The sequence below is a fragment of the Geotrypetes seraphini genome, chromosome 1 (assembly GCF_902459505.1).
Source record: "Geotrypetes seraphini chromosome 1, aGeoSer1.1, whole genome shotgun sequence".
NCBI lineage: Eukaryota > Metazoa > Chordata > Amphibia > Gymnophiona > Dermophiidae > Geotrypetes > Geotrypetes seraphini.
Genome location: NC_047084.1, coordinates 49,003,388 through 49,016,675, shown reverse-complemented (window position 1 = coordinate 49,016,675; position 13,288 = coordinate 49,003,388). Strand labels below are relative to the sequence as shown.

The window sequence follows — 13,288 nt, the reverse complement described above, 5'->3', positions numbered from 1 at the left end:
CGGCCACCGCATTTTAGCCGCGGGTCACCGCCGAAAACGGGGAAGAAAACTAGCAGTTGCTGCGGCGACGGGGACAAGGCCATTCACCGCCCGCAGGGCGGTGAATGGGTCTTGTCCCCGCAGTGAGGCATGAAGGATCGCGCGGTCCCCGCAGCTCACACCCGCCTGCCCAATCGATTCTAGTGTTTAGCCAGCTCTCTCCCTTCTCCTCACCTTAGTTTGTAGATTTTCTTTTTCGGCGACCCGCACACTATCAGAGAGCCGCGTACGCGCTGCTGCTCAGTTTCGATCTTCTGCTCTGACGCAACCGGAAACAGGAAGTTGCAGCAGAGCAGAAGATTGAACACTGAGCAGCAGCGCGTGTGCGGCTCTTTGGAAAAGCGTGCAGGTCGCTGAAAAAGAAAGCCTGCAAACTAAGGTGAGGAGAAGGGAGAGAGCTGGCTAATCACTACGATCGATTGGGCAGGCGGGTGGGGGCTGCGAGGACCGTGCGATCACCCGTGTTCCCGGCTCAGACTGTAAGGAGGGAGTGAAAGGGAAAAGGATTCTGGGCCAAGGTGATGAAAACGGAAAGAAAAACCCACAGCAGGAAAGAAAGGGAAGGACAGGCAGGTGAGCCAGATGCTAGAAGCAGGGGGGGGGGGGAAGAAAGAGGGAAAAAAGCTAGATGGGGTTGAAAAGAAGAGACACACTGGTATGGAAAAGGAAGATAGGGGAAATCTGGACACAGGAAGGTAACAGAAAGAGGGGAAATTATGTGCATGGGGCATAGGGACAGAGACAAAAAGGGGACATGCCATGGGGATGGTATATGGACACAGGGGGGGGCAATGGCAGATACATAGGGGAGATATTAGAAAAGTATATAAAATCGTACCCGTTTGAGGCTTTTATGTATGCAGCGGTGACGGTGACGGGGCGGTGAATGGGATTGCAGTGGCGGTGACGGGGCGGTGAATGGGGTGGCAGGGGCGGTGACGGGGCGGTGAAGGGAATGACGGTGACGGGGCGGTGCAGAGGATGGTGAGACGGGGACGGGGCGGTGACGGGGACCAATTTTTTCACCGTGTCATTCTCTAGATACAATCTAGATTAGTGCCCTACAGTAAACCCTATTATTATCCCAGGACAAGCAGGCAGGTATTCTCACAAGTGGGTGATGTGATCCAACGGAGCCCCGATGCGGACGCCTCACAAGCAGACTTGCTTGAAGAAACTCGAAGTTTCGAGTCGCCCGCACCGCGCATGCGTGAGTGCCTTCCCACCCGACATCGGGCACGTCTCCTCAGTTCTTACTTTTTCGTGGAGCCGAGAAGTCCATCTTCGACTCTCTGCGTGAAGTGTTTTTCACTTGTGCCTTCTTTCTCCGTGGTTTTGGGTTTATTTTTTTCAGAATCGCCGGTTTTCTTCTTTTTAAAAAAAAAAAAAAAAATTTATTCCATTCGTTCGACCGAGCAGGCCACGTGGCCGCAGCCCCGCGGCTTCGATCTTGCGGCGGAGCTTTTTCGGCCTATGTCCCAGCCTGCAACCGGTTTTAAAAGGTGTTCCAAGTGCCAGCGCGTTATTTCTCTGACGGACCCTCATCGACGCTGTCTTCGGTGTCTCGGGCCTCAACATCTCCCGAAATCGTGCCGGCCTTGCTCAACACTTAAGCCTCGTGCTTTCAAGCGTCGTTACATCCTGTGGGAGCAGCTTTTCAGCATGGAGTCTTTGATGGAGCTTTCGTAATCGAGGGGTGCTTCGCCTTCGACATCATCCGATGCACTCCAGGCTTCCACAGCTTCTGCTCCGGACCTCATCAAACCTGCCTCGTTTGTACCGGCTATGTCTTAGACGCCTGCTGCAGTGCCTTCCTCTGTCTCGTCAGGTAGCACAGCAGCCCATTCCCCCAGTGGTGCTTAAAGTGCCCAAGGCTTCTAAGTCCAAGCACTCTCACAATGCCTCAAGGGAGCACGAAGCCCGTGCAGGTGGTCCCGTTGGAGACGCGGATCCATCCTTGCCGGCTTCGTTCCAGACCTTGTTGGAGAAGCAATTCATTCAGCTCTTTACTACTAATGGGGCCAAAGCTTCTCTCAAAAATCCAGCCTGGGCATGCGGAGGTCTCCCACGAGGTCGAGCCGCCTCCTGTGCCTCAGTCGTATGTACATTCTCTGCAAGGAGCAGAGTCTCTGCGAGTGTCTGGTCTGGCATCTCAGCATGCATCGCAAGGAGCAGAGTCTTTGCCTATGCCTCCGTTGGAACCCGTGCACTCGATGCAAGGAGCAGAGTCTTTGCGAGTGCTTCGAGGTTCTTCCTCTCAACAGCCTCTGCTTCGTTCCACTGCCTCCAACCCTATCCATTCTTTGGGGGCTTCAACGGGGACCGCTCTCCTCGGATGCCGAGGCCTGCTTCCAGGCACAGCTCGCACCATCGATTGAGGCATTCTTTGAAGCATTTATTCAGGCATGCCTCACCTTATCGGAAGCAGCCTTTTCTGCAGTATTCCCCACCGCATACCTCGACTATGCCGCTTCCGGATCTCGAAGACCCGTCGGGTTCTCTTTCCCCATCAAGATCGACTTCTTCATTGGGGCATGCTGCCTCGACGTCCTCGAGTCCCTCTCGAGGCCAGACTTTGGCAGATCAGCTGTCCTTTTCCTCCTTTCTACGTCAGATGGCAACTGATTTAGATATTCAACTTGACACTGGCTCCAAGTTTTCCAAGGAGTATCTTGAGACCATGCATCTCCCTCAACCTCCTGCTGAATCCCTGAAGCTTCCTCTGCAGAAGCTTTTGGATGAAACCTTTCCATCCGAGCTGTTCCAGGCAAATTGGATTCCAGATACAGGACTGTTCATCATAAGGGATTTGACCACACTCAATTGTCTCACCAATCCCTTCTGGTCGAATCTTCTTTGAAGTGTTCTCACCCTTCTCAGGTTTATGCCATTGTTTCGCCGGGAAAGGAGGGTAAAACGATGGACAGGTTTGGTTGTCGCATCTACCAGAACTCTATGATGACCGCCAGAGTCCTCAACTACAGTTTTCATTTCATCACCTACTTTGAGTTTTTTTTCTCTGTTCTCAAAAAATTCATGCCTTATTTGGATTCTCGAGCTCATTTTGAATATCAAGAAGTTCTTGCATCCTTATCCCAACTCTGGCTGCAGCTTCTTCAGTCCTCCTATGATGCTTTTGAGCTGTTTGCTCAAGCTACTGCTTGCTCGGTGGCCATGAGGCGTCTGGCATGGCTCCATACCATCGATATGGATCCTAACCTGCAGGACTGGCTGGCTACTGTTCCTTGCGCAGGCACTGACCTCTTTGATGAGTCCATTGAGGCAGCCACCAAGAAGCTTTCAGACCATGAGAAGTCTTTTGCATCCATTCTCCGTCCCAAGCCGAAGCCAGCTCCTCCTCGATCTGCACGCCTGCCTCTCATTTACCAACGGCGTTTTCCACCTAAACAGGCTCCTGCCTTTCATCAGCCTGTCAAGAGGCAACATCCGCAGAAACAGCAAAAGCCTCAACCACCTGCGGTTCCTAAGGCTTCTCAGCCTTTTTGACTGTCTAGTAAGGAGCATAACCTCAGTCGTTCTGCCCTTTCCCGTTTTTCCCCCTATCGGAGGTCGTCTCCATCATTTTTTCCACCGATGGACGATGGACCGACCTCTGGGTCCTTTCCATCGTCAGATAGGGATACTCTCTTCAGTTCCATCAGGTTCCTCCGGAACATCCTCCAAGAGAGTATCCTTCCAACACTGCCCAGACCGTCCTTCTTCTTCAAGAAGCTCAAGCTTTGCTTCAGCTCCAAGCTATCAAGCCAGTTCCTTTGGCTCAGCAGAACAAGGGTTTTTACTCCCGGTACTTCCTTGTTCCGAAGAAGACGGGCGATCTGCGACCTATTTTGGATCTCAGGGTACTCAACAAATTCCTAGTCAGAGAAAAATTTTGCATGTTGATCCTGGCGTCTCTTTATCCCCTCCTTGAGCCGAATGACTGGTTATGCTCTCTAGATCTTCAAGGAGGCCTACACTCACATTCCTATCCATCCGGCCTCCCGCCAGTACCTCAGATTTCGGGTGGGAGATCTACATTATCAGTACAGAGTGCTCCCTACAGAGTGCTCCCTTTCGGCCTGGCCTCGTCCCCCAGAGTCTTCACCAAGTGCCTGGTAGTAGTGGCCGCAGCGCTCAGGAACCATGGTCTTCAGGTGTTTCCCTACCTGGACGACTGGCTCATCAAGGATTCCACATCTCAGGGAGTCGTCCTAGCGACCCAGCGGACTATATGGTTCCTGCAGAGTTTGGGGTTCGAGATCAACTAACCAAAATCTCATCTCCAACCTTCTCAGACTCTTCCCTTTATCGGAACTGTTCTGGATACAGTCCAACTCAGAGCGTTCTTTCCTCAACAACGTCTGGAAACTCTTCTCCATCTTTGTCAGTCAGTTTCCTCTTGCCTGTCCATCTCGGCGAGACACATGATGGTTCTTCTGGGTCACATAGCTTCCACAGTACATGTGACTCCTTTTGCCAGACTTCACCTCAGAATTCCTCAGTGGAACCTGGCATCTCAATGGACGCAGGTTTCCGACCCTCTGACTCGACATATCCAGGTCACTCCTGCTCTGACACAGTCTTTTCGCTGGTGGATGCTCTCTTCCAATCTATCCAGAGGCTTACTTTTTCATATGCCCCCCTATCAGAAGGTTCTCACGACAGATTCTTCAACTTACGCTTGGGGGGCTCATCTCGATGGTCTCCGTACACAAGGCTATTGGACCAGTGCGGGTCGTCAGTACCACATCAATCTGCTAGAACTCAGGACTCAGGATTTTCAATGCTCTCACTGCTTTTCAGCATCTGCTTCACGACCGTGTAGTCCTCATTCGCATGGACAATCAAGTCGCAATATATTATGTCAACAAATAGGGCGGCACGGGATCTGCCTCCCTCTGTCAAAAAGCTCTGAAAGTTTGAGATTGGGCAATTCGCACACAACACCTTCCTCAAAGCTGTATACATTCAGGGGGCGGACAATGCCTTGGCAGACAACTTGAGTCGTTTTCTTCAACCGCATGAATGGACTCTCCATTCCACGCCCCTTCATCACTTCTTCTCTCTGTGGGGAACACCTCAGATAGATCTCTTTGCAGCACCCCACAACTTCAAGCTGCCTCAGTTCTGCTCCAGGATCTACACTCCTCATCGCCTCGAGGCAGATGCTTTTCTTCTGGACTGGATGAATCTCTTTCTATATGCGTTTCCTCTGTTTCCTCTCATTCAAAAGACGCTGGTCAAGCTGAAGTCCGACCATGCCACCATGATTCAGGTTGCTCCTCGGTGGCCTAGGCAACCCTGCTAATCCCTTCTTCAACTCAGCAGCAGGGAGCTGTACCTTCTACCAGTTTTTCCCTCTCTGCTTACGCAGCATCAGGGATCTCTACTTCATCTCAACCTGCAGTCTCTACACCTGATAGCTTGGTTCCTTTCAACATAGCTCCTCTACAGTTTTCCCAATCTGTGAGGGATATTTTGGAAGCTTCCCGGAAGCCGACTACTAGACAATGCTATCACCAAAAATGGACTAGATTTTCTACTTGGTGTTTTTCTCATCATAAGGAGCCTCAACGTTCCTCCTTATCTTCTGTTCTGGACTATCTGTTGCACCTTTCTCATTCTGGTCTCAAGTCTACCTCGATCCAAGTCCATCTTAGTGCAATTGCTGCTTTCCATCAGCCTATTGAAGGGAAGCCTGTCTCTGCTCATCCTGTGGTTTCCAGATTCATGAAAGGACTTTTCAATGTCAATCCTCCTCTCAAACCGCCTCCTGTGGTTTGGGATCTCAATATTGTTCTTACTCAATTGATGAAACCTCCATTTGAACCAATGGACAAGGCTCATCTGAAGTATCTCACTTGGAAAGTGGTGTTTCTCATTGGCCTCACTTCTGCTCGACGAGTCAGTGAGCTTCAAGCTTTGGTTGTGGTTCCACCTTTTACAGTGTTTCACCATGACAAGGTGGTTCTTCGCACTCATCTGAAGTTCCTTCCTAAAGTGGTCTCGGAATTTCATCTCAACCAATCCATTATTCTTCCAGTGTTTTTTCCTAAGCCTCATTCTCACCCTGGAGAATCTGCTCTTCATACTCTGGACTGTAAACGTGCTTTGGCTTTCTACTTGGAATGCACCAAACCACACAGAACTGCTCCTCAACTTTTTCTCTCCTTTGATCCTAACAAGTTGGGACATACTATCTCTAAGCGTACCATCTCCAATTGGATGGTGGCTTGTATTTCATTCTGCTATGCCCAGGCTGGATTTCCTCTTCACAGTAAAGTCACAGCCCATAAGGTCAGAGTGATGGCAGCTTCTGTAGCTTTCCTCAGATCTTCACCTATTGAGGAAATTTGTAAAGCTGCCATTTGGTCCTCGGTTCATACCTTCATTTCTCATTAATGTCTGGATACTTTCTCCAGACGGGATGGACAGTTTGGCCAAACGGTATTGCAAAATTTATTCTCCTAAGTTGCCAATTCTCCCACCATCCCATTCTGGTTAGTTTGGAGGTCACCCACTTGTGAGAATACCTGCCTACTTGTCCTGGGATAAAGCACAGTTACTTACCGTAATAGGTGTTATCCAGTGACAGCAGGCAGCTATTCTCACATCCCACCCACCTCCCCTGGGTTGGCTGTTCTGCTAGCTATCTGAACTGAGGAGACGCACCCGATGTCGGGCGGGAAGGCGCTCGCGCATGCGCGGTGCTGTCGACTCGAAACTTCGAGTTTCTTCAAGCAAGTCTGCTTGTGAGGCGTCCGCATCGGGGCTCCGTTGGATCATGCCACACACTTGTGAGAATAGCTGCCTGCTGTCCCTGGATAACACCTGTTACGATAAGTAACTGCTATTTGTGGTTACGCACAGGCTGGTGCTTTCTATTTTGATATAGACAAGCAACAGAACAAATGGCTATGTCAGTCATTCATATAAAAATCAGAAATGTCAATGCATTTCATTTAAAAATCAGAAATGTCAATGCATTCCCACAACTTTCCTCAAATGAATCATTCTTTATGAATACCACCTAAGTATACATTAGCATGTCAGTATGAGTGACATCACAAAGTTGAGCATTACTACCAAATAAAATCCACTACAAGAGGAAAGAATGACGGTAGTAACAAATACAACGTTCCATCACAGTTTCATTTTTAAACAATTGTAAGACTTGTCCTAGAAATTTCTAAGTTACCTGTTTCATTTCACGAGGCATTATAGAAAGGATAAATCTAGCACTTTCCCTCAGCTGTTGAAAGTCGTGAATGCCAATGTGCCATTGTAGGAAATAACTTCCAAAATCTAGCTACAGTACCCTATAAACTTTTGTCTAAATCTACAGTTCAAAATGCATTAAAGTGGAATTTTAACTGATCTACAACATACTCTACAGTAAGAAATAAGAAGCCAAAAGGTCTTGGTAGAAACTCCTTTTGCAGGAATAACATCTGGGAGTTATCCATAAGTGTACTAACTTTGTACAGTAGGATGGTGCAATTTTTTACCATTCTCAGCAGAACAATTAAAGCTCTTTCAGGTACGCTAGGAATTATCTGGATTTTTTAATTATTACTAGCCTTTTCCAAATCTAAGTTTAAAGCAAGTTACATTCAATTTTTTCCTGGTCAAATGGGCTTACTGTCAGTTATACCTTAATGGAGGTTGAAGTGACTTGCCCAAGGTCACAAAAAGTGTCGGGAGAAGCAGGATATATGAACCTTCACTTCCCTGATTCACAGCCCATATCTCTATATCATCAAGGTACATCTCTGTTCTCTGAACTGCAGTCTTCAAGTCTCGCAACAAATTTTATATTGTTTCCAGTTCTTGGCTTTGACTGGACCACTCAAGGGATATTCAAGTTCTTTTTGCTAGGCCTCTCTATTGCTTTTTTGCTATGTGCTTAAGATCATTGCCTGCTGAAAGCCAAATCTCCATAGATCCAGGTCTATAATGAGGGTCTGAAACAGGTTTTCCTCCTGGCTCTTACCTTGTGTGTCACATCATATGGCTTTTCTTTTGCAGTATATATTTTAGGAAACAATCCTAACTCTTCAAAATTCTGTACAGAGAGAAGTAATTCACCAATATAAATCTGCTCTCTGAATATTTTTTTTCTAGGATCTTCAACATATAAATGTTTGTTTATAAAATAATTTAACCCTCCTTTACAAAGCCACGCAGCAAAAGCCCCAAAGTCCTTTAAATCCCTATGGGCTTCGGGGCAGATTCCACAGTGGCAGCCGCTAGAACAGCTTTGTAAAAGGTAGGGGGTTAATATGAAAGAAAGAACCTCTGTAAATCACTATCAAAATGGCACACACAAATGCCTATGATGTTTAATATGCGAATATTGAGCCTTATATGGCTTCACTTGCTATTAATAATGAATATCACCATATATTCTAGAGCAGTGTTTTTCAACCACCGGTCCATGGACCAGTGCCGGTCCACAGATTTCCTGCCGGTCCACAGGGCCTGCACATGCATCAGGTCCAAAACAGTGTTCTTTAACTTCCGGTCCACGGTGCGATCGATGCGGCGTTATCTTCGAGCCAGCTCCCTCTTCCTAACTGATTCAGTGCACAAAGCCACGGGCAGTGGCTCCTACGGGCATCCTGCACCTGAACCGGAAGCCTTCTCTCTGATGTTGCAACGTCAGAGGGAAGGCTTCCAGATGAGGTAAGGTGTAATTAGTACTATTAGGGGGGCGGGGTCTGGGGTGGAGATTGGGTAGAGATGGGTGGGGTCTGGCCCATGACTTAGCCCCGTGTTCCTCAACCGCCGATCCACGGACTGATGCCGGTCCACAGAATAATTCTTTTATTTCTGCCGGTCCATAGGTGTAAAAAGGTTGAAAAACACTGTTCTAGAGGTTCTTCCTAATAGCTAACAGTGACTGTATTCAATTTGTATCCATAAATATATTAACACTATCCATTTTCGCCAACTCTCTGTCATTTAAAAAGTTCAACTTATCTGAACAATATTGAAAGTCTTCAACAGGTTAATCCAAATGTGGTTTGACAAGGTGCTCCATTTTGAATCTTCCTGAGGAGCCTTTACTGCAAATTCATATTGTCTGCCCTTAATGTGGCACACACTAACACTTTAGTAAAAAGGTCCCTTAATTCTATACCTGGTTGACGTCTGTCTTATCATCTCACTTCACTTCTAGAGATCCTTTATGGTTATCTCATAATTTATTGGATTTTGTTAACCATTTCTTCTTCCACTATATTCCATGGAAGGTTATTCCATTTATGCATGATATCTAATCTCATCTATACAAGCAGAAATGACTGAGCAGCATCATTGGATTTAGACTTTTTTCTTATGTTGCAGGACAACACGCCATGTCTCAAAAGATTCCCAAGATAAAATTATTTCCGATACTGTCGTCTGGGATACATTGATGAAATTCTTTCAAGCTCTGATCATAAACCATTTCAGAGATGATTTTGTCTTGCCTCCTGAAGCTATAAGAGCCAAATATGAAGCATTATACACTAGTCATCAAACAGCTGGCAATGGTCCAAAACAGAGCATTTTTGTACCAGGGGAGATATTATTTGCTACGCTTGGTTTCAGTATTAATCGAAGAACAAGCTCTCTGATCTCTGCTGGGATAGGAGTCTTCGTTTCCAAAGGATCTGTGCCTAAAGGAGCTGTTGTAGCTATGTATCCTGGTACGAACTACTGCATTATTTATTATTCTGCTTGCTTGGTATATATTAAAACACGAATTAAAAATGTGTGCTAATTCGTACTGTAAATTTTTACTTATACATTTAAAAATCATGCTACTACCCAGTGGAATAAACAAAACATTTTGCTGCAGCGTATATTATATATATATATTTAAAAAAAGTACAGTGAAAAGGTATGTGCTAAAACCAGAGTAACAATGTGTGGAAAGCTTAGCACACATTTCCTAATTAGCCAAGTGCATTGAAAATGTTAGTAAACTTTTAAAGTATACTACTTTTACTACTGTTTTAAAATTTAAAACATTGAGGACTCTTATGACTGAGCCCAGAGCCCCTGAGTTAGAGGAACTCTGGCCCACAACCCCAGAGTCAGTGTAGCCTGCCACTCTTTCCTCCTTACCCATCAACTCCTGTCCTTCATGCATCCCACTGATCCCAGCCACCCAATTAGCCAATTGCTAATGCACATCTGAAGTTGACTTATTCACCCACTAATGTTACCCTTTAAACCCTGTAAGCCCAATTGCGTACCCAGTTAACTCCCCTATGGCTTGAGGGGTCTTGGGCAGAGAATCTGTCTCAGAGGTCCTGGATTTAGGTCCATATTTGGAAATTCCTGTCAAAGTGTCCCCAACTTGGGGAGCCCAGGTCTGTGAATGGCAGGATTTTATTTTTTTAATTTCATTGAAGTGAGTGGAAGTTTAAAAGTTTACTTCACTTTTAAAAGTTGCAGAACACTTTTTAGTTACAGGGAACCAAACAAATTATCCCGTTCCTACCCACCCCAAGTTACTTAATAGCTGTTGCTATGCAAAACAAAAGGTTGGTTAGGCTGTGGCCCCAGTGTCGTATCTCATTCCACTGCCTGTTCTTCTATCACTGTGATTAATAAAGATGATATTTTACAGACCTGGACTCAAAAAAAGGAAAGCAGTTTACTGACCTTTGGGAACATTTTTGGAATACCTTAACATCAATGGCAAGAAGCTGACTGTTGAACACTTAGGCTCAGATTCTATAAAGGGTGCCTAAATCACACCTAATGTTAGGTGAGACTTAGGCATCCAAATAAAGTAGTTAATGAGCAATTTAAAGGTCTTAACAAGTGCTAATTGGCACTTGGGCATCCAAAGGATGTGGACTCAAGTTCGGAGACGTGTCCACAATTTTATGGGCGCTAGTGCTGCCCTATTCAAATCGATTCACCAATTCACTTCAGGTGAAATGATTTGAATTGATTCAAAACCCAAAAAATTGGCCTCCTTGACCGACCCACACAACTGGTGCTTACAGTGTTTGGGTCCGGATCATAAGGCTTCCACCTGTACCCGCTGTGCTACTTTGAAGAAATGTACTTTAAAGAATCGGCAGATTCAACAGAAGCTCCTTTTCAGTACCGAGATGTCTGATCCATCGGCACCGACATCGACACCGTCTCAACCGGCACCCATTTCTTCAACGCCGCATGATACTACCCCGGCGTCGCACCCTACAGGTAAGCCGGCTAAGAAGCCTTCCCCTCTGGAGCGTCCTCCAGTCGCGGTGGCAGCGAGTCCAGTCTTGCCGACCTCGAGGCGCCCTCGTAAACACTCCGCCCCCATAGAGGTGAGTGCATCTTCCTCGGCATCCTCATCCTCTGGGCGTCGAGTGGCACCGCAGGTACCACAGAAGAAAAAAGCGATACCGGTGCTTTCATTGGATGACCGTATTGCGGCTGTCCTCCATGCCCAACTCAAAGAGCAGTTGCAGTAACTTCTTCCTGCTCTGTTGGCGCTGAACCTTCCAGCTCCGGTCCGGTCTGAGCCACAGGTACCGGCCGTGGAACGACCCCTATTGTCGGCTTCCACTCTGTCGGTACGTGTCCATTCGGTCTCCGCTTCCATGCCATTACTGGATCCGGAACCGAGAGGTCTTAATAGAGCTGAGTCGCTGTCTCGACACCAACAGTCTCTCACTTCTCCCGGTACCGCTTATCCCAGGACAAGCAGGCATGATATTCTCACATGTGGGTGACGTCATCTACGGAGCCCCAGCGCGGACAGCTTTTCAAGCAAACTTGCTAGAAGTTTCAAGTTTGCACACTGCACCACGCATGTGCTAGCCTTCTTGCCCACTAGAGGGCGCATCCCCACCTCGTGGTCCTCAGTTCATTTTCATCCGCGGAGCCAGAAGCCCTGTGGAGAATTTGTGCTAATTGTGCCTTCTGTCGCCGCGGCTGTGTAGGGATTTTCGCACGGTCGCTGCGTTTTTTTGTCTTCTTCTTTCTTTATTTTCTTCTTTTCTAAAAAAAAAACAAAAAAAAACTTTTTCGTTCCGTTGCTACCGGGGGCTCCCGGTAGCCGTGGCCGAGGAACCTCGCTTGTTCCCGGCTCTCTTTTGGGCCCATGTCCCGGCCCGTAACGGGCTTTAAAAAGTGCGGGCGCTGTGAACGGCTTCTTTCAATTACTGACCCACACGGGTGCTGCTTGCGGTGTTTGGGGCCCCAACACCCGACGGCGTCCTGCGAGCAGTGTGCCACTTTCCAGAAGCGGGCACTTAAACGCCGCAAAGCCCGCATGGCAGAACTTTTTTCTGTCGAGTCCCCTCCGGGGAAGGCCTCGAGTTCGGCCTCGGCTTCGGCCCCGGCCTTGACCTCGGCCTCGACGTCGGCATCGACCTCGACTTCGGCACCCTCGGCTTCGCCTCGGGCCTCGATGCCTTCGAAACAGCCGGCCTCTTCCAAGGCCTCGGGTAAGTCTCCGCTTCCCTCCTCAGCTCCAGGATCGTCCAAAAAGCCATCCTCGGGCTCGTCGGCGGGTGGGTCCGCCTCTGCTAAACCCAAGTTGCCCGCGTCCGCTGCCCCGAGGGAATACTCGAGACCGAGGTCGCCCTCCGAGGAGCAGCGGCAGGTCTTGCCACAGGGAATGACAATCCCTGTGTTCCAAGAATTGCTCCGGGCGTTGATCGCCTCGGAGCTCACCGGGGCCATTGACCAGCTGCAGCAGGCTTCGGCCTCGGCGGCTTCGGCCCCGGAGGCTTCGGCCTCGGTGGCCCCGCAGTTGGCGACCTCGGCCTCGGGTACCGGGGCTTCGGCTCCCGAGGCGCCCACGGCCTCGACCTCGGCGGTACCCTCGGACCCGGCTTCGCGGGATCCGCCTGAGCGTAGCGTGCGCCCGAAGGACAAGGTGCGCCGAGTGCGCAGAATCTCATCTTCGTCCTCGGGGTCCTCGCGAGGTTCATCGCCCTCGGGCAGGTCTCGAGCGAGGCGCAAGCCGAGGAAGGCCAAGCGGTCTCGGACCTCGCCTCGGCGGCGTGGTCGCTCGTCGCCGGCCGGGGCCGATGCCTTGCAGGTGCGGGACCTGCGTGTCGATAACCCCATTTTGTTCCGGTCTCCGGCCAGGGAGAGCTCTCGGGCTTCCTCGCCGGGGCCGAAGGGTCGGGCTTCGGTGCCTCGGACCCCGGGGGGATCCCCGAGGGGTTCCTTCCGACGCACCCGGTCTCCGACTCCGTCGAGGTCGCAGGACTGTGCCTCGTTGGGGTCGGGGTCGGGGAGGGAG

General features: G+C 48.9%; 1 protein-coding gene across 4 annotated transcripts in view; it reads left to right on the top strand.

The window, feature by feature from the left end:
• The window catches only part of SETD9 (SET domain containing 9), a 92,926-nt gene that overhangs the window by 39,152 nt on the left and 40,486 nt on the right, over nt 1-13,288 (top strand). For all 4 annotated transcript variants that reach the window (XM_033931069.1, XM_033931078.1, XM_033931088.1 and 1 more), the window contains exon 2: nt 9,388-9,731. In XM_033931069.1, the coding sequence (XP_033786960.1) occupies nt 9,388-9,731 (344 nt within the window). The remainder of the gene's footprint in view (nt 1-9,387; nt 9,732-13,288) is intronic.